Below are 25800 nucleotides of genomic sequence, written 5' to 3' on the forward strand. Positions count from 1 at the left end.
GTTAACTAATTACTTGTTCACTGAATCAATGCATCTTTTGCTTAGTTTATTGGTTTATTAAATTAATTGGACGGTGTAAACTTGATGCTTGGAGAGCCTTGTTATCTGCAACCATAATAAACACCTTCTATATACATTATACCTATTAATTTCTTTTAAAGAATATTGAAAAAAATTGAGATTTTACTACAAAATTAATATGACAATATGAAGAGTAACCCAGCATTCTTAAAATTAACCAAAAAAAAAAAAAAAAAAATTGGACGAGTGACTCGAAAAATAATTGGCCAGCAGCAACAAGTTGTCAATGACCACAGTTTGGATCCAAATATGGATGACAGGAAAAATGTTGCAAGTATGAAAGTACTTTAACTTTGGGAAAGAGAACCAAACTTGGATCAAAGTAGCAAGGAAACTCTGATGGTCAGAGACTTTGACATCCAAAAGGTTGTGTTTGTGTGCGTCTCACATCTGTAAACAATAACGTACGTTATTTAGAGAAGCAAAATCAACACATTTCTCTAATAGAGATATGCCGTATCATTATATGTGGGACCCTCATGTATTACAGAATTTGTCAGCAAATGTGTCTATATAGCATTACGTTATTGATAAATTATGGATAAGTGAATGCAGGGAGTCTCATTAATGACTAATTCTTTTGGAGGATAACGCGAAGGTGGCGAACACTTCACTTGGATTCTAACACCTCATGTTATGAGTGTTTTCCTGGTCCTGTCCTTACAGAGACACACACACACACACACATATATATATATATACACACACATGTATATAAGCTTTTCCATATGTACAACCCTTTACCAAAGAATGACTTTTATGAGCAGCAAGGAATAACCATCAGTTTAAGTTATGCATCAATCTGCAAAATATGCTCACTATTCATTACATTACTACTACCTAGTGAGTGTGATTAATTGTGACTGGTACTTGTGGAAAAATATATATATATATATATATAGAGAGAGAGAGAGAGAGAGAGAGAGAGAGAGAGTGATCTAGAATCTAGAGATGAAACCTCCTCTCAACAACACGAAGCCAAATTATTTGTTGTGGTCGTCTTCCTATTAAGTTTTGATTCTAGCTTTTGTGGTGACATTTTTTGTAATATCCGTGCTGGTATCTGTTGGATACCTAATTGGACTTGACTAACATTATAAGTATATAAATCATCATCTGCTGCAATTGCAGCAGAGTTTTGTTCACAGATACTTTACACACGCATGCAAATAAACAAATCTGCTAAAAGTTGCATCCTTGCTGTCTATGAATCATCAGTCAGTATACACATGCAGTGGCCTTGCTGTCCACTATGCATAATCATTACATCCTTAAGGTGGGAACCATATTCCAATCTGTAAAGCACAGTGCACTGCATGTGGAGCATCAAATCATGGAGTGGATGAAACGGCAGATTGACTTGGGTTAACACCAACAACTGCAGTAACTGATTTCCACGATAGATGGAAATCAGATGAAGTCTGTGTATATATATAATCCAATTCCCTACTTGTGAAGTATCGTTCTGAGATTAAGGGTTCTATCACCTTTGGAACATAAGGTCTTAAACAAGTAGAAGAATTGCATTTCAACTAGTAAGGATGACTGCACCAGGTATCATGTATAAATTGCATGAATGTAATCTGGGATACTTGTTATACATCAAGTTTATATTTATATCAGTTTCCAACATTTGGTATCAGAGCCAAATAACAAGTCCCAGATTCGTTTTACTGCTTTATTATTATGATAAATGTATGATGATATATTTGAAATGTATTTTATATATCTCTCGAGTAGTGCAGTACTTGATGTACTTCTGATATTCATCAAAGTGAATATTGTTATTGTATTTCGTGGCTATTAAGGGGTCTTAAAAGATTCATAGCATGTTCATATATTTCTCAAAAGGGAAATATATATAAATTGCATGAAGGTTAATAAATTGTATGAATCATTCCCTATAAAAGTTTGCAATTGTCTAGTCCAAAGACTTGATGTATCATTGCGATTGTGGAATATTATGGCCAATATATGCAATATGGAAGGCAGTTTATGATTTTCACTCAAAAGTGCGATGTAAACTTGCAGCAGTAACTGCATACTCTTATTTGTAACTAACATTTCTATGACTGCTCCAGTGGTTAATTGAACACAGGCCATTGGTTGAAGGGCGTTGCTGTCTTGAACTGCACCAGCTGCCTTGTACCCGTGGGCTGCTTCCATGAACTCTGTTTTGATGAAGCCAAAAGTTGATGAGCTTGGTTGACGAATTTGGCAGTAGGGATATTCAATAATCACGCTGCAAACATGGGTGTGGTTGAATCTTTTGACTCAGCTGCTGTATGAAAGTAAAGGTTGTTCTTTCATTATATTTTGCCTTATGCTTTAAATAAAGCATGGACTTATGTGCTGGTGAATTTTACCATGTTAATGGTTCAGGTTTTATTTCAATTATTGTGTGTATGTACAAATATATGTATGCAGTATATTGAAATATTGTGGACTGATGAAAGATTCAGACCGAATCAGCTTGGTATTATAAGCATTCCATTGCAGCTAAATAAAAGCTTGACAATGGTGGAGCACTCTAATAAGTGGGAGCTTGGAAACAGAGCTTTAAATTTGTTTCAGTATTTGCATAATGTATATTTGACGGTTTGTGTTTCTTGCCCAAAGGTGTAACATAAATCTGTGTTGTTTGATGTTGCACTCTTTGCACACAGTTTGAACTTGATGTTGTGTATGTATGTTAAAGCAAAGGGGAGTGGAGATTGGGATTTATGTTGAACTTGAATATGGTTGCAAAATGATGTGAATATTGGTCGACTGCAGTAAAGTCTATGTGGTTAATTTAAAACTCATGAAATGTTCACATTCCTTTCCAAAGAAGGGGATGTATAAATTGTTAGAAGTTTTAATCACTGAATAGCCACGTTTGTTGTTGCTGCAATGTTACAACTCAATTTTGAATAGTGGGACTTAAGCTCCTTTTAGTCCTAGTTTGGATTCAACTGCCCTGTTTGAGTCTGTCTATGACTCTCTCCGTGAAATGTGGTGTCGTGCGGAAGGAGACCATGGTGAGGATATTGGTCTAGAAGATTACTGGGTTGCCTCTGATATTCCGAATGGTACCAGCTTGGTGGACTAATGTACACGACTTCAATGGTTTTCTGGCTAATACTCTTCTTGGTTGTGATTATAATTGTTTGCAATTATAATTTTTTACATAATGCTTTTCTTTGTAAGTCTTGTACAAGAATGATCCCAACGGAAAACAACTTAGGTTGCAACATCTGGAACAAATAATCATGTTATTTAACCATTGGACAAATGTTTATTAAATCTTCACCAAAGTGAGATTTTATGGAAATTTTGGTCTGGGTGCTGTTCTATGTTTGCCAACATATAGGATGGTGGAAGAGGTGATACTGCATGCTTGTGCCGAAACCATTCATGAAGTACGTGATGCCTTTATCTGATTATTTGGATGTGGCTTTGTTTATTAGCTTTAGTTGATGTTGTTTGGGATTTCATGGGTCACATACTAAAATCATGCAAGTGTTATATACATTTATGTATGCATGTGTGTAAATATACATGATAATAATTATACGTATCCATTTTGCTTATGTGAAAGATATGATATGTTATTATATAACTGTTGAATATAAACCAAGTTCCCAGAAAAAGTCACTGTTTCCTTGCTCTGCGAAGGTCGTTTCATTTGGTTTGTTTGATAGTAATTTACCAATTCTACACTTCCTTAACAGTGATATAGTGTAAAAGGAGTGCGGGCAGGAAACAGTTCATGAGTCAGAGTGATAAATCTATATTAAATATACATTTGACTTCATTTGGTCTGCATTCAAATCTGAAATTTTGTCTAATATTTTTTGTTTTGGAATGAACTGTCTATGCAAGTGCTCCAGAGTGTTTTCCAGCAATTCGCATTGCTTTATTGGATTTGTTTTCACACAGGTTGATCCTATAACTATGAATACTAGTGATGAAAGTAAATAATCAATGATAGCTGACCCTTTGACTAAGCCATTGGCAGTAGGAGTATTCAAGGATCATGTCTCTAAGATGGGAGTGCTTGAATCTCTAGAATCTGCTGAAGTGTGGGAGTAAGAAAAACTTGATGTAAGTCACATGTATATTTCAAATATGTCTTCGAATGTTATTTATGTTGTTCACTATCAAGACCTACTGAATCATATGCACTTGTTGAGCCTATTGGTTGTCTGAGTTGCTGACTGTATGCATGTATATGTCTATTCTAGTGTCTTGATGATTGGACATGAATAATTCGAGGGATGCAATTCGATGAATGCATCAGGATCTTCCAAAGTTGATCCATGAAATGACTGTTTTGAATGAATGAAGGAATATAAATTCATTGAAAAGTCTAAAGTTTCTTTCTACATATTAGTTTTAAGTATTTGTGGTTTCAGGGTGCTTGTGTTGTATATAAACACATGATTTTCTGGAGTTCAAATATTTAAATTAATTATGGTAGTTGAAAGGAAGTTAGTATGCGTGAAACTTGATGTGATCACATGAGGTATCAGTGTTGTGAAAGGCATGACTTTGATTATAATGTTTAGTCTGTGTCCATGTGGGAGAATGTTGGATACCTAATTGGACTTGACTAACATTATAAGTATATAAATCATCATCTGCTGCAATTGCAGCAGAGTTTTGTTCACAGATACTTTACACACGCATGCAAATAAACAAATCTGCTAAAAGTTGCATCCTTGCTGTCTATGAATCATCAGTCAGTATACACATGCAGTGGCCTTGCTGTCCACTATGCATAATCATTACATCCTTAAGGTGGGAACCATATTCCAATCTGTAAAGCACAGTGCACTGCATGTGGAGCATCAAATCATGGAGTGGATGAAACGGCAGATTGACTTGGGTTAACACCAACAACTGCAGTAACTGATTTCCACGATAGATGGAAATCAGATGAAGTCTGTGTATATATATAATCCAATTCCCTACTTGTGAAGTATCGTTCTGAGATTAAGGGTTCTATCACCTTTGGAACATAAGGTCTTAAACAAGTAGAAGAATTGCATTTCAACTAGTAAGGATGACTGCACCAGGTATCATGTATAAATTGCATGAATGTAATCTGGGATACTTGTTATACATCAAGTTTATATTTATATCAGTTTCCAACAGTATCCAGTTTGGGCGTCACGAGTTTGCTCTCGTGGTCATGGAGATTTGGTAACGTATTGGAGACTGAAGACTATTCTTCTTCTTCTTCATCACTAGCTTTCTCTGCAACTGCAACACCACCAACGCCGCCTCCTCAAGTTCTTGAAGCTGCTGCACAAGCTCATAACATCACTTCTTCCTCAAAACCAAATGAAAAAGTTGTCCCTCATCAAAATAATGTAAGATTTCTTTGTACTTTGTCTTTCTTTTTATTACAAAGTGATATTACTACTCTAAGCTAGACTAGGAAGAGAGAGAGGTTTTGAACTCTAAACCAGGGATGCAGTGGGTTGAAGAGAAAGCTCTCCGCCACCATTGGCAATAAATGTATTTATTCAAGCTAACAAGAATCTCCTGTTTATCTAACGGCACTAGTTGTATGTACCGTAGGGAGAAAAACAAGGGATGGTGTGGATCAATGGTACAGAATCTGATGAAACCAACGGGACGTCGGCTATAATAACTAGTACACCAATAAAGAGATATAGCAGGTTGGAGAAACTTGAAGCAAATTTGGCCGGAGTTCGGGCTTCCATAAGAAAAGCTGCTCGAGTTCGAAATCTAACTTCTACCCATGAAGATCCAGACTATGTTCCTCATGGACCAATTTACAGGAATGCAAATGCTTTTCACAGGTACGTATAATCTTAACGATTATACCATATATAATCTCTCTCTCTCTCTCTCTCTCTCTCTGTGTAATAGTATTAGTACTAATATATAGGCAAACTTTCCACAAATACTCCATGGACTATAATGGGTACCCGCAAATACCATCCGAACTAAAAGTCTTGTCAATTATCAGTTAAACTTGTATTTTAGAGTAAATGTACCACTTCCATTATTTTTAGGTAAAAAAATTTAGTTCAAACTTTCATGTGCAACACATACGAGCCTTATTTCCAGGCTATTTTTTCCACTTAAAAGACTCAGATGATTAAAGATAAAAATGTAGTTGATTAAAGTTCGTGGGTGGGACATATTATGCTTCCTTGAAGACAAGTTGTGGTTAATGAAATTCTCACGCAAGTTGTCTAGGGGCCTGGAAGTGGTGCGTGAAAAAGTGCTCATACACACACATGACTAGTTTGATGATATTTCTGACGGATATGGGCAGAGGCGGTATATTCACATTAAATGTGGACTTTGTATGGTAAATAGACAAGACTTTTAATTTCGGTAACATTTAGAAGTTCATGTGGTGTTTGTGCAAATTTGTGATCCGCAAGATGATCACTGATTAAATATGGTACAATTTATTATCATCGAGCTATATCTATATTACTGCAGGAGTTACTTGGAGATGGAAAAACATTTCAAGATATTTGTATACGGAGAAGGAGAGCCACCAATATTTCACAACGGTCCATGCAAAAGCATATATTCGACACAAGGGAGATTTATCCATGAAATGGAAATGGAGAATGTTTACAGAACAAGAGATCCAGATGAGGCCCTCGTTTATTTTCTTCCCTTTAGCGTGGTTATGTTGGTGCAGTACCTGTACGTGGCCGACTCCCATGACACTCAGCCCATCGGACGAGCTGTCATCGACTATGTCAACGTCATTTCTGATAAGCATCCCTTTTGGAATCGAAGCCTTGGTGCTGATCACTTTATGCTTTCTTGTCACGATTGGGTAACAACGAATCTTATATGTTCCTTCCAACCTTTTCCCTCTTTTTTCTTTCTTTTTCTTGCCCGTTTTGTTTGTTTCTATATTTTTTTTTAAAATATAGTCCAATATATACGGTTAGTGATCACTTGATTAATTTAGTGTTAATTATTGGCGCATTCCTTGACAGTTTAAATTTTGGGATACTTTGGATGCGGTCTCTAATTCTTAATATTCTTTAATTAAAACCTTAATAGTATTCAAAGTTTGATCAAGGTCCCTTGACTTTGTACACGTCATTATATTACTATTAATATTTATATTTTTATAGTTTTGACATTAATTGTTTGATATTTTATGAGATTTATAATCCTATAAATTTAAAATTCCTCATTATAATACTATTACAAACAGTTACAATTAAAAAAATTCAAACATTTTGATTGAATAAATGGATAAAAACTATGTAAAAATAAGAAATAATAAATGGCAAAAGAATGTATCCGTAATGTTAAAAAAATTGGTACATTTCACATATTACAAAGTGGTACATTAATAAAGAAGAATGGGTACATTATAAATAAATTAGGATACAGATAAAAGATTAAAAATTATGAATACAAATGAATTTTTAAAAATATAGGCGCTAAAAGAAATTAATACATGAGTACAAAATAAAACTAAAAAGAAAATACTACAAATTTTAAAATAATATTGCAAATTAAAAGTGGGTACAAACTAAAAATATAAATATATGATACAAATTTTAGGCATAAAACATAAATATACCATTGTAATTTTTCTATCATTGATTAAATATACAATGTTACGTGATGGTATACACATGGGTACAAACACAAATAAAACTTTAAAAATATGGGCACAAAAAGAAACTAATATATGGGTACAAATTAAAAATAGGTACAAACTAAAAATAAAAATATATGATAAAAAATTTAGCCATAAACATAAATATACTAATTGTAACATTTTTAACACTAAAGGAATATATATGTAAAAATAAAAATATTTTATTATTCAAATAATTAATGATGTTATTAATACCCAAGGACCTTGATCAAAAATTGAAAATGAAAAGATTTTAATTAATGGAGTAACAAAAAGAAGAATGTGAACCTAATTTTCCCTTAAATTTTTGTGTATAGTAGTTGTAAACATGATATTGCATGGGTTTAGGTTGCACGAGATCTTGGAACATCCAATCTTTCATCTTCTGTTTTTTTTATGTCTACGTGTCCGACTCTTCATCTACTGATGGGATTGCATATGAAGGCAGGTGTTCACTTGATATATATTGTTGGTCTTATTCCTGGCTTACAAATAGAATAGTGGTACCAAACTAATTTGTTATGAATTGATTTTGTCTATGTACATATGCAGGGGCCGAGCACATCTGCTTATGTTTCTAATTTATACCACAACTCCATAAGAGTGTCATGCAACGCAAACACATCCGAAGGATTCAACCCTTCAAAAGATGTCTCATTTCCGGAAATCCATCTCCGAACGGGGGAAACCGAAGGACTTCTCGGTGGTCTCTCCCCATCCCGAAGGTCGATTCTTGCCTTCTTTGCAGGCCGGCTACACGGCCACATAAGGTACCTGCTTCTAAACGAATGGAAAGAAAAAGACCAAGACGTGCAAGTTTACGACCAACTCCCCAACGGAGTATCCTATGAATCAATGCTGAAGAAGATCAGGTTCCGCTTGTGCCCTAGTGGTTACGAAGTGGCAAGCCCGAGAGTGGTGGAAGCCATATACGTAGAGTGTGTTCCAGTGTTGATTTCAGACAGCTATGTTCCGCCGTTCAGCGATGTTCTGGAGTGGAAGTCGTTTTCTGTGCAAGTGCAAGTGAAGGACATACCAAACATCAAAAGGATACTGATGGGAATATCACAAAGTCAGTACCTGAGAATGCAGAGGAGAGTGAAGCAGGTGCAGAGGCATTTTGTGGTGAACGGACCTTCCAAGAGATTCGATGTTTTCCATATGATTGTTCACTCCATTTGGCTCAGGAGGTTGAACATCCGCATTGAGGACGATCCAGTTGAGTAGAATCTTTTTCCTTCAGTATCATATATTACATGCATGGTAGTATGGTACATACCATGGGACTGTTAACAATTTTTCGTTTTTCCAATTGGGGAAAAGTTACAATAAAAAATAATAAATATATAAGGGCTTTTAGATCCATGTCAAAAAACATAGGTTGTTTTTTGAGTGAGCCAATTATCTAATTACATATTTTTATACTAATTTCTCCTTTAGATAAAAATATTTGAATTCATTAATTTTTGTGATAAAAGTAGATTATACAAAGAAAAAACATGTAATACAATTAATTGTGTTATAGGGAGACTATGAACAGAAACTTATGATATAAATAGATAAACAAGTAAACATGTGATAAAGGAGATAAAGTGTCATTGATCTGGGTAAAAAAAAAAAAAAAAAATATATATATATATATATATATATATAGAAAACATAGAGGTAGATTAATAAAAAAAATCTATACGATAGGTAGATAAGAAATTAATATGAGATAGATTATAAAAATAAAAACTTGATATAGGTAGATAAGTATAATTACTCAGTAATACAGGTAAAATAAAAACACATAAGAGTAGACTAATAAAAAAAAAATTGTGATACATGTAGATAAACATCAACGAACCCCACACAATTAAGAAGGCTACCATAAGATTTATCAAAAATATTGTAAGTATGAGTATTGCGTTGTAGTGGTAGCGGTGGTTGCGATGGTGTTCATGACAATGCTAAACAAAGGCAACGCCGATATGGTGATTGTGATTGTGATTGCTATTGCGATAGCGCTTGTGCTTGTGCTTGTGCTTCAGAGTGTACACAAAAATCATCCAACCTAATATAGATTACCAAACATGAAACATGTACAAGTCCTTTCAATATAACAGAATAAAATTGAGAGATCACATATATATATATATATATAGGTAACTTAATATAACACGTTTTATACTACAGCAGAAAGAAGTCTGGTAAAATAAAAAAAAATTAAAAAGAGAAATAACACAAGAGGCCCGTCATAGTAAAATAATGTTTTCATGAAAGCGGATTACCATCGGGGACATCATCAAGCATGAAAGTACCCGACGTGAAGTTTCGACCCAGCAAACATTGCACGAGATTTCGAACAAACAATGGTGTTCAAGGAGAAAGATGAACACAATAAAAAAAACAAGAGAGATGGACACAAAATCAAAGTTTGAATGAGCAAATGGCGTTCAAGCGAGGGAGAAATAGAAGAAGAAGACAGAGAGACCATATTTTCTACGAAAGAGGTGAAAATTAAGGGATTAGTTCAAATCTTACAATTAAAGAAGACGTCCAAATATCAATCCCTATAATGAAGAGATTACGTGCATTTACATATTCATAATAACTTAAAGCATCTTCAAATAACAAGTTAAAATTGCCAAATAAACATACAACATTAAAAAATGGCAGCAAAATCTTCATCTGAGCCTTCAGTTGCTTACGTGGAGCTAAGTAATTGAAGGCAAAGCCATATGCTGTCTTTTTTTTATAGTTGTTGTCAAATTGATTTAATGATTTTTTTAATAGGTGTGATGCAATTCATAATATATGTTGTTGTGTATTTCAAGTATTTGATTGGTTGTCTCAATAATTGAACCCTACAAAGAGACGAAAAAACTTGTAGAATTGTTTTAGGGTGGATGAAGTGGAAGAGTGCATTGGGTGGGTTGTGCAACCGTCGTATAAGTTCAAAGGAAAATTTTGTAGGACGGCAATAAGGCCAGCAATGCTTTATGACATGGAATGTTGGGCGGTCAAGCATCAAACATGATCAAGAACGAGGATATTCGAGGTAAACTAGGAGTAGCCGAAATTGAAGATAAGATGAGAGAAAATCAATTAAGGTGATTTGGACATGTGAAACGAAGACCTACAGACACTTCCGTTAGAAGATGCGATTACGAGATAGAGGCTCAGGGCCAAAAGGTAGAGGAAGAATTGGAAAGAGACTCTAAGAAAAGACTTGAAGTACTTGGATGTAATGGAAGACATGGCACGAAACCGAGCTCAAGGGCGTTCTAGGATTTATACAGCCGACCCCAATTAGTGGGATAAGGCTTTAATGTTGTTGTTGTTTATTCTAGGCCTATTTTACTACAGGAAATGAGAGGGAGAGGGTTGTGGTAAACAAAGAGAGAAGAGAGAGCTTGTTGATTTTGTGGTGATTATTTCCTACCCCATTGTGCATTATTTATAGTAGTGAGGGAGAAAATCTTACTCTCTAAGGAGTACAATTCCAACTAGAAACTATCTAACAGATATTATAGAATCCTACTAGGATGTACACAATCACACTTCTAATGAACTTGGAACTACAATACTTCCCCTTGAGTGTGGAAATCCTCAAATAAAAGTCGCATCTGCTTTTGGCAGTAACGACATTTGGTGAGGTGTCATGGTAATGGATTTGCTTGACTTCAATCTTTTGATGCTCTTGTTACTGATATGAGAAGAACAATTTTGGTGCAATATGATTGGTGTTGTCTCATTTAATTATCACTTATTGGTCTTGTCAATATAGGTAGCATCTTTAGTTGTAGGGACATCAACGTCCAAGAAAGTCTGCAAGTGATTCAAATATGCTTGACAACGACTCTCAACCAAAAACATTCACACGTAGCTTCATGTAGGGCGAGAATTTCAACATGGTTCAAAAAACTCGCAACTAAGGTGTACTTGGTTGACCTCTAATAGTAAAGATATAACTCGTTGAGAAAGTGCTTTTTACAGATCAGACGAATAACCTACATCAGCATAACCAACAATGGCTCAACAATTGTTAAGCGTCTTTCTCCCAAGCTCGTCCGCATGTAATAATGGGTGCAACAATTGTAAAACCCCAAAAGCAGCTTATGCATCATTGCAGGAAAACCAACTGACAACCACACAAGGAAATGGCCAACAACATCTAAGAGAGGCAATAGTATGCTAGAGTTTTCTCCTCACTATGTTGATCTGCAGTTGCATCCAATTTATTCAAATCAATACAAATCCCAAATCATTTCCCAAAATTGAAAACTCAAAGTATTCGATTACCCAATTCTCTTTAAATGTTGCTAGTATTGCATGTTCTGGTAGCGTGGTTGGAGGCAAGAGAAAAGGTGGGTTTCTGTGGTGGTTACTGAATCGGGGCAGAATGGGAGTTGTTGGAGGTGGTTTTTTTTTTTTTTTTGTTTTATAGTTGACGTTGCATTGGGCTTGTTTATTCATAGCCATCTGGAGGAGCTCATCCTCTTTTAGGTCATCACTGTCGCTAGTTGGGAGGGATCTCAAGTTGAGAAGAAATAGTGATGGTCAAAGTCTAGAGATACCTCGAATTGGGACTCGAAGAGACGATCGAGAGATGGAGACATCAGGGGTAGCTCGATTGAGCTGACTTCATTGACTCTAAGAGAGACAAAGACTTTGTGATTAGGTGTGAATCAATGGTGGAAATTAAATCAATGGTAGAAACAGTTCTAGTCAGGCCCTCATTTTCTCAGATTTTTGGACCCGCCCCGTTCTGCGCCGTTTGTGTTTAGATTTTTTGGTCTACCCCAACCTGCGGGTCCAAGACACGTTTGCCCACCCCTAACTGCAACTATCAAAAAACCGACATGTGATTTTTTTTATTAACATGCATGAGTAAAATTCATTATTTACATATCCTTGACTAATCAAATACTCACTCAGATGGTTATACCACATCCACCCAGATTGTTTCAATCCTTAAAATGAACGCCTCAAACTAATCGAAATGGTGTTTCGTGATCTAAAATTATTTGATCCAGTCAATATAAGTCCTTCGGGAACTTTCATGTAGATTTCTCCGTATTAAGATTCCCATAAAGATACGCAATTACCACTTCCATAAACTACATATTCAGTTTTCAGAGACTACCAAACTGATAAGGTAGCAAAACGTTATAATGCCTCTTACGAGGGAATCTTCATGTAATCAATCCCAGGGCATTGAGAGAAACCTTGCGCCATGATGCATGCCTTATGTCGCACTATATCATTCTTCTCATTAAGCTTCTTTACGAAAACCCACCTATAACCAACAAGCTTCACATGTAAAGGTGTAGGAACTACAAGCTCAAACACTTTACGTTTCGCAAGTGAATCAAATTTGACTTGGATTGCTTGTTTCCAATCTGACCAATCAGTTCTACGTCGACGTCATCAACGATAGGTTCAATATCATCGCTCATCATGATATTAGTAGCTACTGTGTATGCAAATGCATTATCAACTATCATCTCATTCTGATTCCAACCTCATCCAACTAGCATAATGAATTGCAATCTCATGATTCTCGGGAGGCAGATTTGTCTCTTCCAAATCGGTTCCATAATCCAAAATAACCTCATATGTTGGAATGGTTCAATAGGCCATGGTCAGATTCAAACTAGTTTCACTAGGGTGTGTTGTATGTTTTCTCTTCCAGATTTTGAATTCTTTACACTAACAGGTCTGCCACGCTCCAGGGTACAAGCAAATGATTGCTAGTTGCCAATGTACTAGGCCATGTAGCAAATGTGGCTATTTCGAAGGCAATGTTTCGACGTAAATGAGGTACATATTAGGGGTGGGTTCAAAAAACCAAAAACCGAAAAAAACCAAAAACCAAATCGAACTGAAGCTGGAAAAAAACATAACTGAAACTACCGAACCGAACCGAAAAAAAAAAACCATATATAAATTCCTAAAAAATATGTTGGTGTCAAGGTTTGAACCCCAAGTTGGGATTGTTGCTTCAAGTCAACTTGACTATAGTCTTTGTATTGTTATAACTGTACTAGTAAGTTATTTATAGGTTTCTAATATTTAATGCTTTATAAAATTTCTTAAGTTTACAAACCCTAGCTGTCACTCACTCCCATTTCAATTTTCACCTTTTCTTAAACACTCTCTCTCCCCCGGCTGCTTCCTCTCTCTCTCTCTCTCTCTCTCTCTCTCATCTTCAGTTTTACCCCGGCAAGAGAAGAAGAGACGACATGGTGGCTCTGAACTAAAGTCGTCAATCTCCGATCTCCGTTTGTTGGTTTTATTTATTTTTCAATTTATGGGTTTTTAATTTTATGGTTACTCATTTGAAATTTATGTAATTTAAGGTGGAGAAGTTTGTATTTTTCTCTGAATATTTTTTGAATTTTCTAGATCTATTGTGGACTTAACTTTGAATTTGAATGTGGGCATGCGATATTGAAGTCTGATTATGGCATTTAGACGAACCCATTTGCTTTGTTTTTGTTTTGATCTGCATTGATCATTTAATTTGTTGAATTATTTCATCATTTTGCAAATTTTAAAGTTTTGGAATTTTGAATCCTGGCGATGTACATTTCCTTGAAGAATATATGTTTCTGTATTTGCTTAAGTTTTGAAAATTTGAATTCGATCTACTTGATCATAAGTAGTTGAATTACTTGAATATATTCAAGATTTTGAGGATCTCAATTCTCTAATATATGAGAACTAGGAGGTTGATAGGCATTAGGTTGGTTCCTTCCATTTACACAAGTAGTAAACTAGTATTTACCCTTAAAAAAATTAGCTCTTTTTTTAATTTTAATAATGATTTATACTTGAATGTATTAAACTAATATTTACCCTTAAAAAAATTGGCCCGTTTTTTAATTTTAATAATGATTTATCTAAAACATTAGTGTATTTTAATATCTTCAGGAATATGCTAAAGACCTATATATAACGTAAATTTACTTGTTCAAAAAAACACCAAAAAAACAGAAGTGAAATCAAACCACTTGAGACCAAATATATGACGTTGCGAAATATAATATATATGCATCCTCCAGATCCAAATGTTACAAACCCATCAAAAGCTTGGACATACATATCAAAAATCAAAATCATGACAGGCAAATACAGCTTAGTATCCAAAAATGAATTGGACGAAAAACAAAAAAACAAATTCTACGAGCAGAAAGAAAAATTGAATCGACAAATACATGATAAATGTTTTCAAGTAAGCCTTGAACCCATCCTTGTAATACTCGGGAAAGCTGTAAGAAGCTGGCAGGAATGTAAACTTCTATGTACACACCCTCTCTTCGCCTAAAGGATATTCTACTAGAAAAATCATTAAGTAGGGCGGCCCCGCCTCACCCACCAATAATGCATGCAAAGCAAAATATAAATCATCAATTAATATCAGTCTAGTAGCGCATCTAAAAGTATCTGCTGCCTGAAGAACCTGGCGGTGCAGGTGGCAACCGATTTGGAGTACGACGGCTACCAGAGTTTGGACCAGAGTTCACATCACCATTTTGTGCTGGATCACTATAATGTCGGCTGTGACCATTGGATGAAGATCTAGATAATGAAGAACTACGGTCAACTGGGCCATTAGCGGCAGCATCAAAGGCGGATCTCCAGTCATCACCTGATGCACCATTGGATGAAGATCTTGGGCTGCTTTCTGCAAAATTAACAACAGCGTCCACAAATTACCAACCAAATAAAAGTCAAAAGAACAGAGGTAAAAGTTTAGATCAATTTTAAGGTCCCCCATTGTTGGGAAAAACAACAATTTGCATAAGAATTCCCTGGCCCAACACCATCTGGGGTCTTCCCAGGTGACAAGAAAAGCAAAGAAATCTAGAATTACAAAGGTAATATTCGCAATATATGTTGCAAATTATAAGCACTTTCTATTATTTATATATTAATAAGCAAGTCTCAAGATTATATAATTTTATAATCACATCAAAACAAAACGATAACATTTCCTATTGCATACCTGGTGCACCACTACCACCGTTGGACCAGCTGGATGCAGCAGCTGCTCGGTTGTCATGAATGCTGAGTTGGCGTGTAAGTTTGGAAAGGAGTGATGACTGTTTCTGGTAGCGCTCCCTCCTCCGCTTCACATTCTGATCCTCCTGAAGCAGCTCTTCAATCTTTGCTGTGCTTTGAGCACTACCCACAGAAAAATGAAAATACTTATCAAACATAATTATTGTTTGACACAAATAACATGAGAAAAGCAGCCTAACAAGGCTTAACAAGTCCATATTTAAAAATAAATGGATACATGGAAAGAAGGAAAGAAAATATCAAGTTAACCTGACAGAGCTATATAGCTGATTTAACATGTCTTCCTTGGCCTTTTCAACTTGGCAAAGAACAACTGCCTGCTCAACCGATAACAAAATGCATTAAAGAATTTTCCAAGTGTCCAATCATAAGGACAACAAATACAAAGCTGATCTTCCAAGCTTACCTTAGGGACATTAGCAGCCAAACTATTCAAAACAGCTTCAACATAACCGCGAACTTCTTGAGACATCCACCGGAGTTCTTCCTCAGGGTCAGCAGGTCTTCGAGTCATTGTATCCTAAAAAGAGGTTACATGACAACTTGACACTTCAGAAATACAAAGCTAAGGCTACAGGTCTTAATAATTTGTTAATTGCATGTTTTTTAAAACTCCAATGTATGATACACGAACTAACCTACTTTTCATGTTTAATACACGTTATTTAGACTCATATGTCAATAATACACATAAAATTTTCGTATTTTTAACATATTATTGAAAAAAATAGATATTTTTTATAAATAAATATTAAATTTTCAAAAAAATGGCCGAATTTTTTGAAGTGCATTTTTTAACAAAGTTGCCTCATCATACTCCCATTCCATATTTTACTATGTGCATAATTGTAGTGTGGCAAATTCATACATAGGCTATGTTTGGGCGAAAAATTTCCTAGCCCAAAGGAATTGAGGTCAAGTTACCAAGGAATGGATCACAAAAAATTAGATGAGAAGGATTAGAAACTCCCTCCATGAGCATTACAAAGGTTTGTTAGAAGCAAATGCAAAATCCTACTTGGAAGGTGTCATTTGCAAATCCCTCCTACATGCCTTTGTAATGCTGATGGAGGGCTTTTCTAATCCCTCCTATCTAATTTTTTGCGATCCATTGAGCTCTATCCCTTGGAACTTGGAGATCGCTCACCCACACATAGCCATAAGTAATCGCAACTACAAAGAAATAGGCAAGCCTCAGAAGATACTGAAAGAATAAATATCAAAATTCACAAAGGACACTCACACACATACACAAGCATCCATTCATAGTATCACAATTATAAAAGTTATCGAAGTCAACAACTCACAAGAGAACCATCAGAAAGACTTTGTCGCATTGTAGGACCACCTTCAGTTGAAGCACCCCTCATTAGTCCTTTAGAAGGTTGAATAACCTTTCCAATCTTATTTATCCACTCTAGCTTGTCTGCCACAGTCTCTGCCTTTAGCACAACGGCGCTGTGCGCTGCAAGAATAAACGGATTTTAGAAAGATGATAATGAACTCATGCGGAAGACTGGGTGAAGCCACTGGCAGACACCTACTGACAACCAAAAATGAGGATATACCTTCAGAACAGTTTTATATGGAACTTTGCTAGTTATCTTAAACACAAGACTGGGTGATTTTTCTGGTCCATTTGACTTTTTGTCCTTTGAGCTCTTTGATGGAGGTGGTTCATCCTCATCTGAAGCCTCTTCAATATTACACTCCTGCAATACAATTATGGGCTTGGTCATTGCCACTACTGGCATAATTGCTGTTAACATGCACAAACATGCTGTTTTGACATGTTTAATATAATGTTTTGTGCATGCATAATGCTAGTCACATTATTAACCACGACAAGCATTCAGTTCTATACATACGATTTCACTATTCCAAATTTCTATTATACTTTCTAGGGATTAACTTGGTTTCCTAAAGCTCAAACCGTGTGTATATGCTACTCTCAAGCCCAGTCAAAACAGTAGTATATAACATCATGGAAACACATTCACCAAAAAACAAAAAAAACCTCGGCATCAAAACATCACTTTCTAGTCATCGGGTTACACTATATATTCCTTCCAGAGGACATCCTATGCAAGTATAACAGATGGCAGTATGATAATTAAATTATATGAATTTTGACGAGGTAAGGCATTGAAGGATTCCAATACCTCCAAAGTGATGACACCACGGAAGTGTCTCTCCTCTTGCTTTTTGGTGTAACCAAGCTGTGAAATAAAGAGGGTGGCCAAGACATATCAACATAACAATTTGCAAGTGTAAAAGCAGCATCAATAATATCAACACATTCACAATCTAGAGTTCAGAAGTGAAATAAAGATAAATAATGTAAGAAGCAAACAAAAGACACCATTTCCAACATATTGCGACACGTATATAATCTGCAAGCTAGCAATTGTTGTCTAGCAATAAGAAATTTGAAAGAGACGTAAGAACATTAAAGGCATAGAAAAATTTATGATGGAGATCAAGACTCTCCAACAAATCACAACTCTTGTTATCTTCTTCATTAATATGAGGCACACTCTTCACCCAAAAAAAGATGAGGCATGACTAACTCCTAAACTTTATTTGCTCTTTGAAAAAGATGTAAACTGGTACGGGGCATTTTAAAGATGATTGCTCAGCATTTTTACAACGAATTAAACATATTGTCACAAAATTGTAAATCATGCACCAAACTTGTACAAACCCCACACACCAACAAAAGAAAATAATAATAGTTTAAACAAACTCAAAATGATCACTGCCTTAAACTTCATGCATATCAAAATATACAAAGATCGCACCACCATGTGTCACCTATTTGATGCGTCATATTCATCGAAACACAATAATCCATAAGCGTTATGTACGCCTGGATTTCTCAGGTGTATGAGTGTAATTTTACAAACCTTTCCAGTCTTTTCATTCAAAACAAACCATCGCTTGCTCCATCCATTAGTTTTGGCACTTTTTTTATACAAGAAACCTGCAGATATTTGAAACTACAACATTAATACATGCAATTTATAAAACTTAAGAAATCTACATGGTTAAGCAAACCCCTGTTAAACCAACCCAAGATGGTTTCAAAATTAAAAGTTGTTTAAGTTGCCAGCTTCTTTCAAGAATTCAAAGTTATCACACCTAGCATACTAATGTAAAATTGTAAAAAGAAAAGGCAATAGCAAATACATGACCAGAATCACACATTACAGTTCCTTGATTAATTACGCTGAGTTTAAAATCTCAATAGTTAATATCATCATCTTATTAATTACGAATCAGGGGACAGGTGATTGAATTAGAACATAAAAAGACCTGCCTTGTTTGTTTCAACATTTCCTGGGTGACCCTCAAAGGTCTCTAAAGAATATGTTCATGCATTTTTTGCAAAACTTTATACAAAAAATGACGTAATTGCCTACTAATTGCCAAATATTTTTCAAGGATTCTAAGTTTAGGATAATGCACTAACAACATGCATAGAAAAAGAAAAACCTCCATGGAACGTTGTTTAGGTAATTCTAAGTTACAAGATAAAATAGAACTGTCTCACATATATAAGTATTGGTGTTTAGCTAAATGAAAAATTAAATACCACTTAGAGGGCATTCAATTAGGAAAACTCAAGAAAAAAAAGATGGTAGCTGCAATCCTGTTTCCCAAAGATATCAATAAAATATAACTATTTCACATAAACCCTGTTCCAAGAAGTCAATATTACAAGCATTTGCATACAAACCTGCTGTTATTTCTCCTTCAGGACCTGCAGTCTTCAAACCAGTTGCCTCCTGTAATTCTTTGCTGTCTTTACCAGATTTATCCTTATCCTTCATTGATTTCATGCTTCCACCAGCTTGTTCCCCCCCTGTTTGAGGACTAGTTGCCTAAAAAAAGCGGATAATGAACAGTAAGAACAAGCAACTTAGATAATTAAAGGTCAAGAGAAATTAGCTCTGTACGCAAATGAAATTCATGTCTACACAATATTTTCATTTTCATTAATTTTGGTATACATAACTACAAAGAGTCAGTCAGTCCATACCCGATTCATTATTGATTGCTCTGCCTCTTGTCCTTTCTTCGAAGATCGATTTTTCACTTCTTCCTCTCTACGCTGCCTCTCCATCCTGTAATAGACCAAGAATTAATATATTGTTTAACAAGCTGCATAAACACACATCAGAATACTGACTCAAAACAAAGAATTTTAATAAACTAGCCCACAGGAACAAAATGTGTTGCGAGCATGAGCAGGCAGACATTCTATGAACTCTCACAAACTATATGACATTAAGGTATCCACTTCTTGATTATCCATCTGCACAGGCAAAAATCAACTACACATGCCATAACGCTGCAATTAAAAGGAATTGACTGCAAATGCAAGAAAAGCAGCTTAAACATTTTGTGCCTGGAACCCGTATTATGTGTCAACAGTCAAACAGAAAAATAGAGACTACCTCCTTTGCACCAAGCGAATGAAGTGTTGGGGAGGCACAAAAGCACGCTCCATATCTACAAGTGCAACCACCATTTTCTTTGCTTCATTCTTAAACGCATCCAATGCAGCACTTGCAATGGCCACAACCTTGAAAGAATTGAAGAAATGAAATTAAGAAGTACAGAAGCTATTCATTAGATTAACTGCTGTAAAATACAGAGCTAAACGCAAAAAGACTGTACAATATTTAAGGTTTCGTACCTCCCTCTTGAAAGGAGGGTATCTTCCAAGACCTGGCGTAGCATTAGCAGCAGCAGAAACTATATCCACCAGGACACGATGTACCTGTTTAATCAATCAACAAAAAAATGGGACTTCTTTATTACTTGATATTAGAATAAACCCAAGGAAGTTTAGAGCAAATAATGTCTAAAACAGAAAGCATACTGTAAATACAATCTTGAAGACAAAAAAAATAGATCAAAGTAAGCGATTTTCATCATTTCAATGGCTCCAGACACAGAAAATCAAATTATAATTAACTCAATACGAAATGGAGAAAAGAATGAAGGGAAAGGTTAGCCTTCTGTAGACTCGAAAACGGAAAAGGTACATGGAATTCAAACAAGTGCAGAAGCACTTAGCTAGAATTACCTCATCCACACAAAGACGTGATGGCTCCTTTGCAAGCTCTAAGACCCCTTTTATTAAAGACCTCAACCCCTTTTCAGGGGATATGAGATAAGGTTGATAACCATCTGCTTCCAACACAATCTAAATAGAACGATAGCAAAAGGTCATGCGAAGTTAAGAAATTTTAAACCTCAGAAAAACAAAACCAGGACAAAACATACCCTCTTCACATTATTGATATCAAAATGTCGGTCTAATGGGAGTTGTTTTATTCTATTTGGGAAATTTCCTTCAAAACTTGCAACAATTTTCCATCCAGAACCCTGCATAGAGATTGCAAACCATATGAACTAATAATCCAAATAAATCCATGACAATCATATACCAGAAACATTCTATTTCATCATAGGAAACTAAATAGTACCATATACCCTAAGAGATTCAACTATTCACAAAATCATAAAAAATGTGATAAACCACAAAGTATTAACAAACAGACCAGTTTAACTACAAAAAAAAAAAATTGAAGCTAATAGGTTTACGATCCATTTCAATAGAAAAGATAAATTGAATGTCCAACTGATAGAAGCTTGGGAATAGAACAAAACATTATTCTTAGATACTTAAGACTGACTCTTCTATAAGTACAATATGGCCTACGTCTATAAACCCATAGCAAGGAGTGAATTATGAGATTGTAAGCCAACCTTCAAGAAGGTCTCAATGTCCAACAATGATCGGACAAACCTCTTCATTAAAAAAGAAGGCCCAATACATTACAAGATTTTAAATTAAATATACACTTTTAAGGTGAGAAATTGACTTGGGAGGAATTTTATCTTGTTGCCACTCATCCACTTTTCATATATGAGGTTATGAACTATTCAATTTCTTGTTTTTTCATTTATCAAAAATTTAAAGGAAATAAAAAGATATATATACCAAAAATACTTAGCACTGCACAAGTCGACCATTTAAAGAACTCACCTCACCAGTTGTAATGTGTTGGAGAAACTTATCCTCAAACTCACGGCAAAGCTCCAAAGCTAGGGATCTGGTACCCTCAGCACTCTGCACCATAGATGCACCAAGCTTTACTAACTCATCCTGAACTATTTGAGACTTCCCTTGTAACCTGGAAAAGAATAAAAATAACTATTAAGTTGAAACTGACCAATTCATGAAGGAAAAAAAAAAATACCAAAGTTGAAGCAGGGAACGTATATTATTCAAGGTAACAGTTGGATCAGTAAGTTTTCATGTTCTACACTGATACTTACAGGTATATTAAAGTGGTGATTGATCTAACTTTATTAGGTCAATGCAAGTGGAATGGCCAGGTGAGATCTGAGAAGCACTTAGAAATGCATAACACAGTAAATTAATAAATTATCCTAAATCTTTTGAGGAATGTGTATCTCATAATTAGTAAAGGTACTAGAAAACAATCCATCACAAAACATCTGGGATGGAGTGGATCAGTCCAGTAGAAAAACAAATCCGAGAGCGAGGTAACAAGAAAATAACCCTGACCAAACAGCAGCAAAAAGTCTCCAAACGTAGAAATAATAGGAGGTATGATATGACCATGACTGGGCCCATCTCCCTAGAAGCAGACAATGAAGGGAGCGGGTGGCAACTTGTAGGTGGGCTAAGCTTTTCTTCATTTTTACTGAAGCCAAGGTTTTTTTCTTCTAGTGGAAGCTAGGTTCAAGGTTCAGATACTGGCACAGTAGCTAGGTTTTTTTCTTCTTGTGAAATGGCAACAAACATATTCTCAATTTGCGTGTTTTGAATAATATGAGAAATGTATAAGAATATTATAAAACAAGTTAAACAGAATTCATGAAAAATTACCCAGAAAGGAGGTTTGGAAGTCGAACTTTCATACGGCTACGAATCTGCTGTGCCAGAGCATCCACCAACGCTATTCTGCCTAGCTTACTTTGAGGAGCTCCGGTCAAAATAGACTTCAGACTTTCACTTTCAGCCCTCCAGGCGGTTTCTAGAGAACTTTCAGAACCTCCAGACTGTGCAGAAGCTATTGAAACTGATTGACCTATTAAAGCAACCCAAGGGATATCAGATGCTCTTGATGGTCCTTGATTTAACAGAAGAGCCTGGACTGCAGAAAGTGCTTTCTGATCTGAAGCAGCTTGGTCTATCTTGCTAATAACACCAACAGTTCTGGTACCTGTAATCAACAGTTTGATTTGTCCTTTGAATCACTTCAAACAACTAAGCATAACACTATAATAAAATAATGGGGGGATGAAGAGAATGATATTGGAGGGAGTCAATTAATCTACAAGAACTCTAACATGCAGCATTACTAACAGATCTGATCACTATTAAAACAATTCGAGATCAAAGAATAAGCAACCCACTCCCTAAAGTAGGGAAAGGGTCGTACAAACTAAATAGCAATGTTTTTACCATCTGCATCATACTCCTTGACGACTCTGAGGGCTCGAGATGAAGCAACTTCAGGTGCTTGAGATGCAGGAACTATAACAAGCAAAATTGAATCATTGTGCTCAGCATATTCACTAATCTACAAAAGTTAAAGAATTTCATTTCAGTACCAAGTTGAAATTCAGTAATGGGAGTGGTGGTGCCACTGAGGCATCAAATAGTCTAGAACTGCAAACAATCACATACCATAGACTCATCCATGATCCTTTGATCAAGCCCAGGTAAATCAATCAATTTGAGCGGTGGGGCTGCAATAAAAATCATGTTAGTAACCATAAAATTTCAATAACCACTTATCATTAATGACTGAGTTAAGAGACTGGAAGATAGGTAATAACTAAACTAACCTGTACTTGTTCGTAGCTTCAAATTAATTTCATCACGGGTTTTTCCTGTGGCGTTTCCCAGCCTACCTTGCAGAGAATGCCGTAAAGCACCTGAACAACAAGCACATTAAAGTTTAAAGTTGACACAATAAGAATGAGATTAGCATGGTTATGACACATTATGTATTCAATACATCATGAAGTATTTCTAGTATCACATAGGCTTCAGCTGAGTATAAGCCAGCATGAGTTAAAAGGCCATTCAAAAGGGGATTCCTAAAGTTGACCAAAGATTGCCAAACACAAGCAACAGTAAAACATGAACTTGAACTAATGTAAGAACACAAAAGTGTAGTGACTGACTTGCAGAAACTTGCTGAGATTTATTGTCAATCTGCAATATAATAGATTTGCTGCTCAAGGAACCATCCCTCTGCAAATCAATGCTAATGGGAGCTCGAGTAGCACCATTTTCACCAGTTGGCTGAACGGAGAAGAGAAACATACTTTAGGACAAATTGGAGCTTTTATTAGGTCACATGCCACACAAACCTTATATATTTTATCCTACTTACCAAAACAGGATGTCCAATCAAACTGTTCAAAACTGCTGATTTACCCGCACCCTGACAATAACAACCATGAGAAAAGTAAATATTTATCAGAATCTGCAAGTGAGCTCATTATGGATAAGTGGAAGATTAATTCCAGACACTAAGAAAGACGACATTCAAATTTAATATCTTTCAAATGTAAATTCATCTCTTCGTTTCTTCTCAAAAAAGAAAATGTAAATTCATCTTCAAGCTGTTTATTGTCGCTTAAGAGAATAGATAACCATTGAATAAAACATATATAAACAATGAACAAACAAAGGCACATATCCGGGCATGCCCGACAATGCACACCATAAGCACAGCTAGAGAACAAGTCAATTAAGAAAAAGTTTACTCCCTATAAATAAGGAATTTATAAGAATAGAAGCAGTGAAAACTGTTGAATGTAACTTTCTTCAGTTAATTCAGAGCAACAAAGTATGGCGAATCGTGGAAGCAAAGTAGATGCAGATCGCCAAGAACTGCCCGAGACTGTGAAATCATAATCGCTTTTGGTGGTCGTTCTCAAAGTTCGCAATTTCAAATCAAACTCCATTAACCGTTTAAATTTCAGATTCATTATATCTGTCTTCTGGTAGCTATGATTTTCAGTCATCAGTTAGTGAGACAAACGCACAGGGTACTCAGACTGTAACCCACATCGATTACGAAACATGAATTAGGAATCCAAAGACGCAGCGTGGATTCAAAGATCTCCGATTGAGACTGAGCAAGCCGATTCAAAGAGATCAAACTGCGAACGAATCGAATCGAAAGGGGATTGGTTGACTTACAACATTGCCGAGAGCGACGACGTTAAGGAAACTGGAAGCCCTGCGAGAGGAGGTTGTGTTCTCGTCCACATCTTCGTCGGCAAGGATAGCGGTGCCTTGCCGCATCGAGTCTGATAGCTGCAACAATTCCTCGATCGCCTCCATCGCAGCAGAGGGTTGAGGATCAAAGATCTGAGAGGGAGACCGACGGATCTGATTGAAACCCTAGGAATTGGGAATTCGGGAACCAAAACGATCTCGTTTGGTGTGGATGGGTTTCTCGCTCGCTCTATCTCTCGTTTCTTTGGAGGAAACTGAAATTGAGGGATTAAGAGATATCGAGCGAACTGCGAGCCAAGCAAGAAAACGAATGCAAGGAAAGGGGAAATGTGGGAGAAGCTCTCTCTCTCTAGACTCTCTCTCTCTATCTCTTTCTTTCTTCCCACTTTCTCTCTCTTGCGTTTTGAAATCTCATACTCTTCTCGCCATTCTCTCTCTCTCTCTCTCTCTCTCTCCTCTTTCTTTTATTTTGAATCTTGTTTTCAAGTATTTAGCTCGGTTCCGGTTCCATTTCAATGTTTCAATTTGCTCCACTATTTTTCTCTCTGCTGTTTTTTTTTTTTTGGGTTTTTTTAAATAGATCAAAGTAACTAAAAATTAAATCTATTTCAAAAGTCAAAAGTCACTAAAAATTAGATCTATTTCAAAAGGTTGTCTATAAAATTGGAAGTATTTCAAATTTTCCCTTTTTTTTCCCTCT

At 35.8% G+C, this 25800-nt stretch overlaps 2 protein-coding genes across 3 annotated transcripts; one reads left to right on the top strand and one right to left on the bottom strand.

The window, feature by feature from the left end:
- The first annotated feature begins 4664 nt into the window (after window positions 1-4664).
- On the top strand, window positions 4665-9333 carry LOC103956572 (probable glycosyltransferase At5g03795). 2 transcript variants are annotated; one of them, XM_048575874.1, is made up of 5 exons: window positions 4666-5141; window positions 5221-5438; window positions 5650-5894; window positions 6550-6898; window positions 8276-9333. In XM_048575874.1, the coding sequence occupies exons 1-5, from the start codon at window positions 5129-5131 to the stop codon at window positions 8948-8950; spliced, it is 1500 nt and encodes a 499-aa protein (XP_048431831.1). In that variant the 5' UTR covers window positions 4666-5128; the 3' UTR covers window positions 8951-9333. The 2 variants fall into 2 exon arrangements, with proteins under 2 accessions (XP_048431830.1, XP_048431831.1); XM_048575873.1 differs by having other exon boundaries at window positions 4665-5438.
- A 5391-nt stretch (window positions 9334-14724) lies between these two features.
- On the bottom strand, window positions 14725-25560 carry LOC103956573 (dynamin-2A). Its single transcript, XM_048575883.1, has 22 exons — window positions 25062-25560; window positions 24247-24297; window positions 24035-24155; window positions 23693-23782; window positions 23532-23593; window positions 23307-23424; window positions 22728-23064; window positions 21858-22005; window positions 21092-21193; window positions 20892-21011; window positions 20499-20582; window positions 20257-20384; window positions 19839-19923; window positions 19536-19680; window positions 18703-18779; window positions 17959-18015; window positions 17365-17508; window positions 17104-17262; window positions 16203-16316; window positions 16046-16113; window positions 15720-15898; window positions 14725-15398 (listed from the first exon to the last, which is right to left on the bottom strand). Exons 1-22 carry the CDS (start codon window positions 25203-25205, stop codon window positions 15148-15150), a joined length of 2784 nt encoding a protein of 927 aa, XP_048431840.1. The 5' UTR covers window positions 25206-25560; the 3' UTR covers window positions 14725-15147.
- Between the last annotated feature and the right edge of the window lie 240 nt (window positions 25561-25800).

The sequence above is a fragment of a genome, unplaced genomic scaffold, assembly GCF_019419815.1.
Source record: "Pyrus x bretschneideri cultivar Hongxiangsu unplaced genomic scaffold, Pyrus_bretschneideri_v1 Contig81, whole genome shotgun sequence".
Lineage (NCBI taxonomy): Eukaryota > Viridiplantae > Streptophyta > Magnoliopsida > Rosales > Rosaceae > Pyrus > Pyrus x bretschneideri.

Excerpts from the sequence above, each read along its gene's own strand:
- LOC103956572 (XM_048575873.1), top strand. The coding sequence starts at position 5,160 with ATGAATGTAATCTGGGATACTTGTTATACATCAAGTTTATATTTATAT. Across the intron at positions 5,439-5,649 it reads TTGTCCCTCATCAAAATAAT|GGAGAAAAACAAGGGATGGT; the intron begins GTAAGATTTCTT and ends TATGTACCGTAG. Across the intron at positions 6,899-8,275 it reads TGCTTTCTTGTCACGATTGG|GGGCCGAGCACATCTGCTTA; the intron begins GTAACAACGAAT and ends GTACATATGCAG.
- LOC103956573 (XM_048575883.1), bottom strand. The coding sequence starts at position 25,205 with ATGGAGGCGATCGAGGAATTGTTGCAGCTATCAGACTCGATGCGGCAA. Across the intron at positions 16,317-17,103 it reads GTCTTTCTGATGGTTCTCTT|GATACAATGACTCGAAGACC; the intron begins GTGAGTTGTTGA and ends ACCTCTTTTTAG. Across the intron at positions 16,114-16,202 it reads TGGCTGCTAATGTCCCTAAG|GCAGTTGTTCTTTGCCAAGT; the intron begins GTAAGCTTGGAA and ends TCGGTTGAGCAG.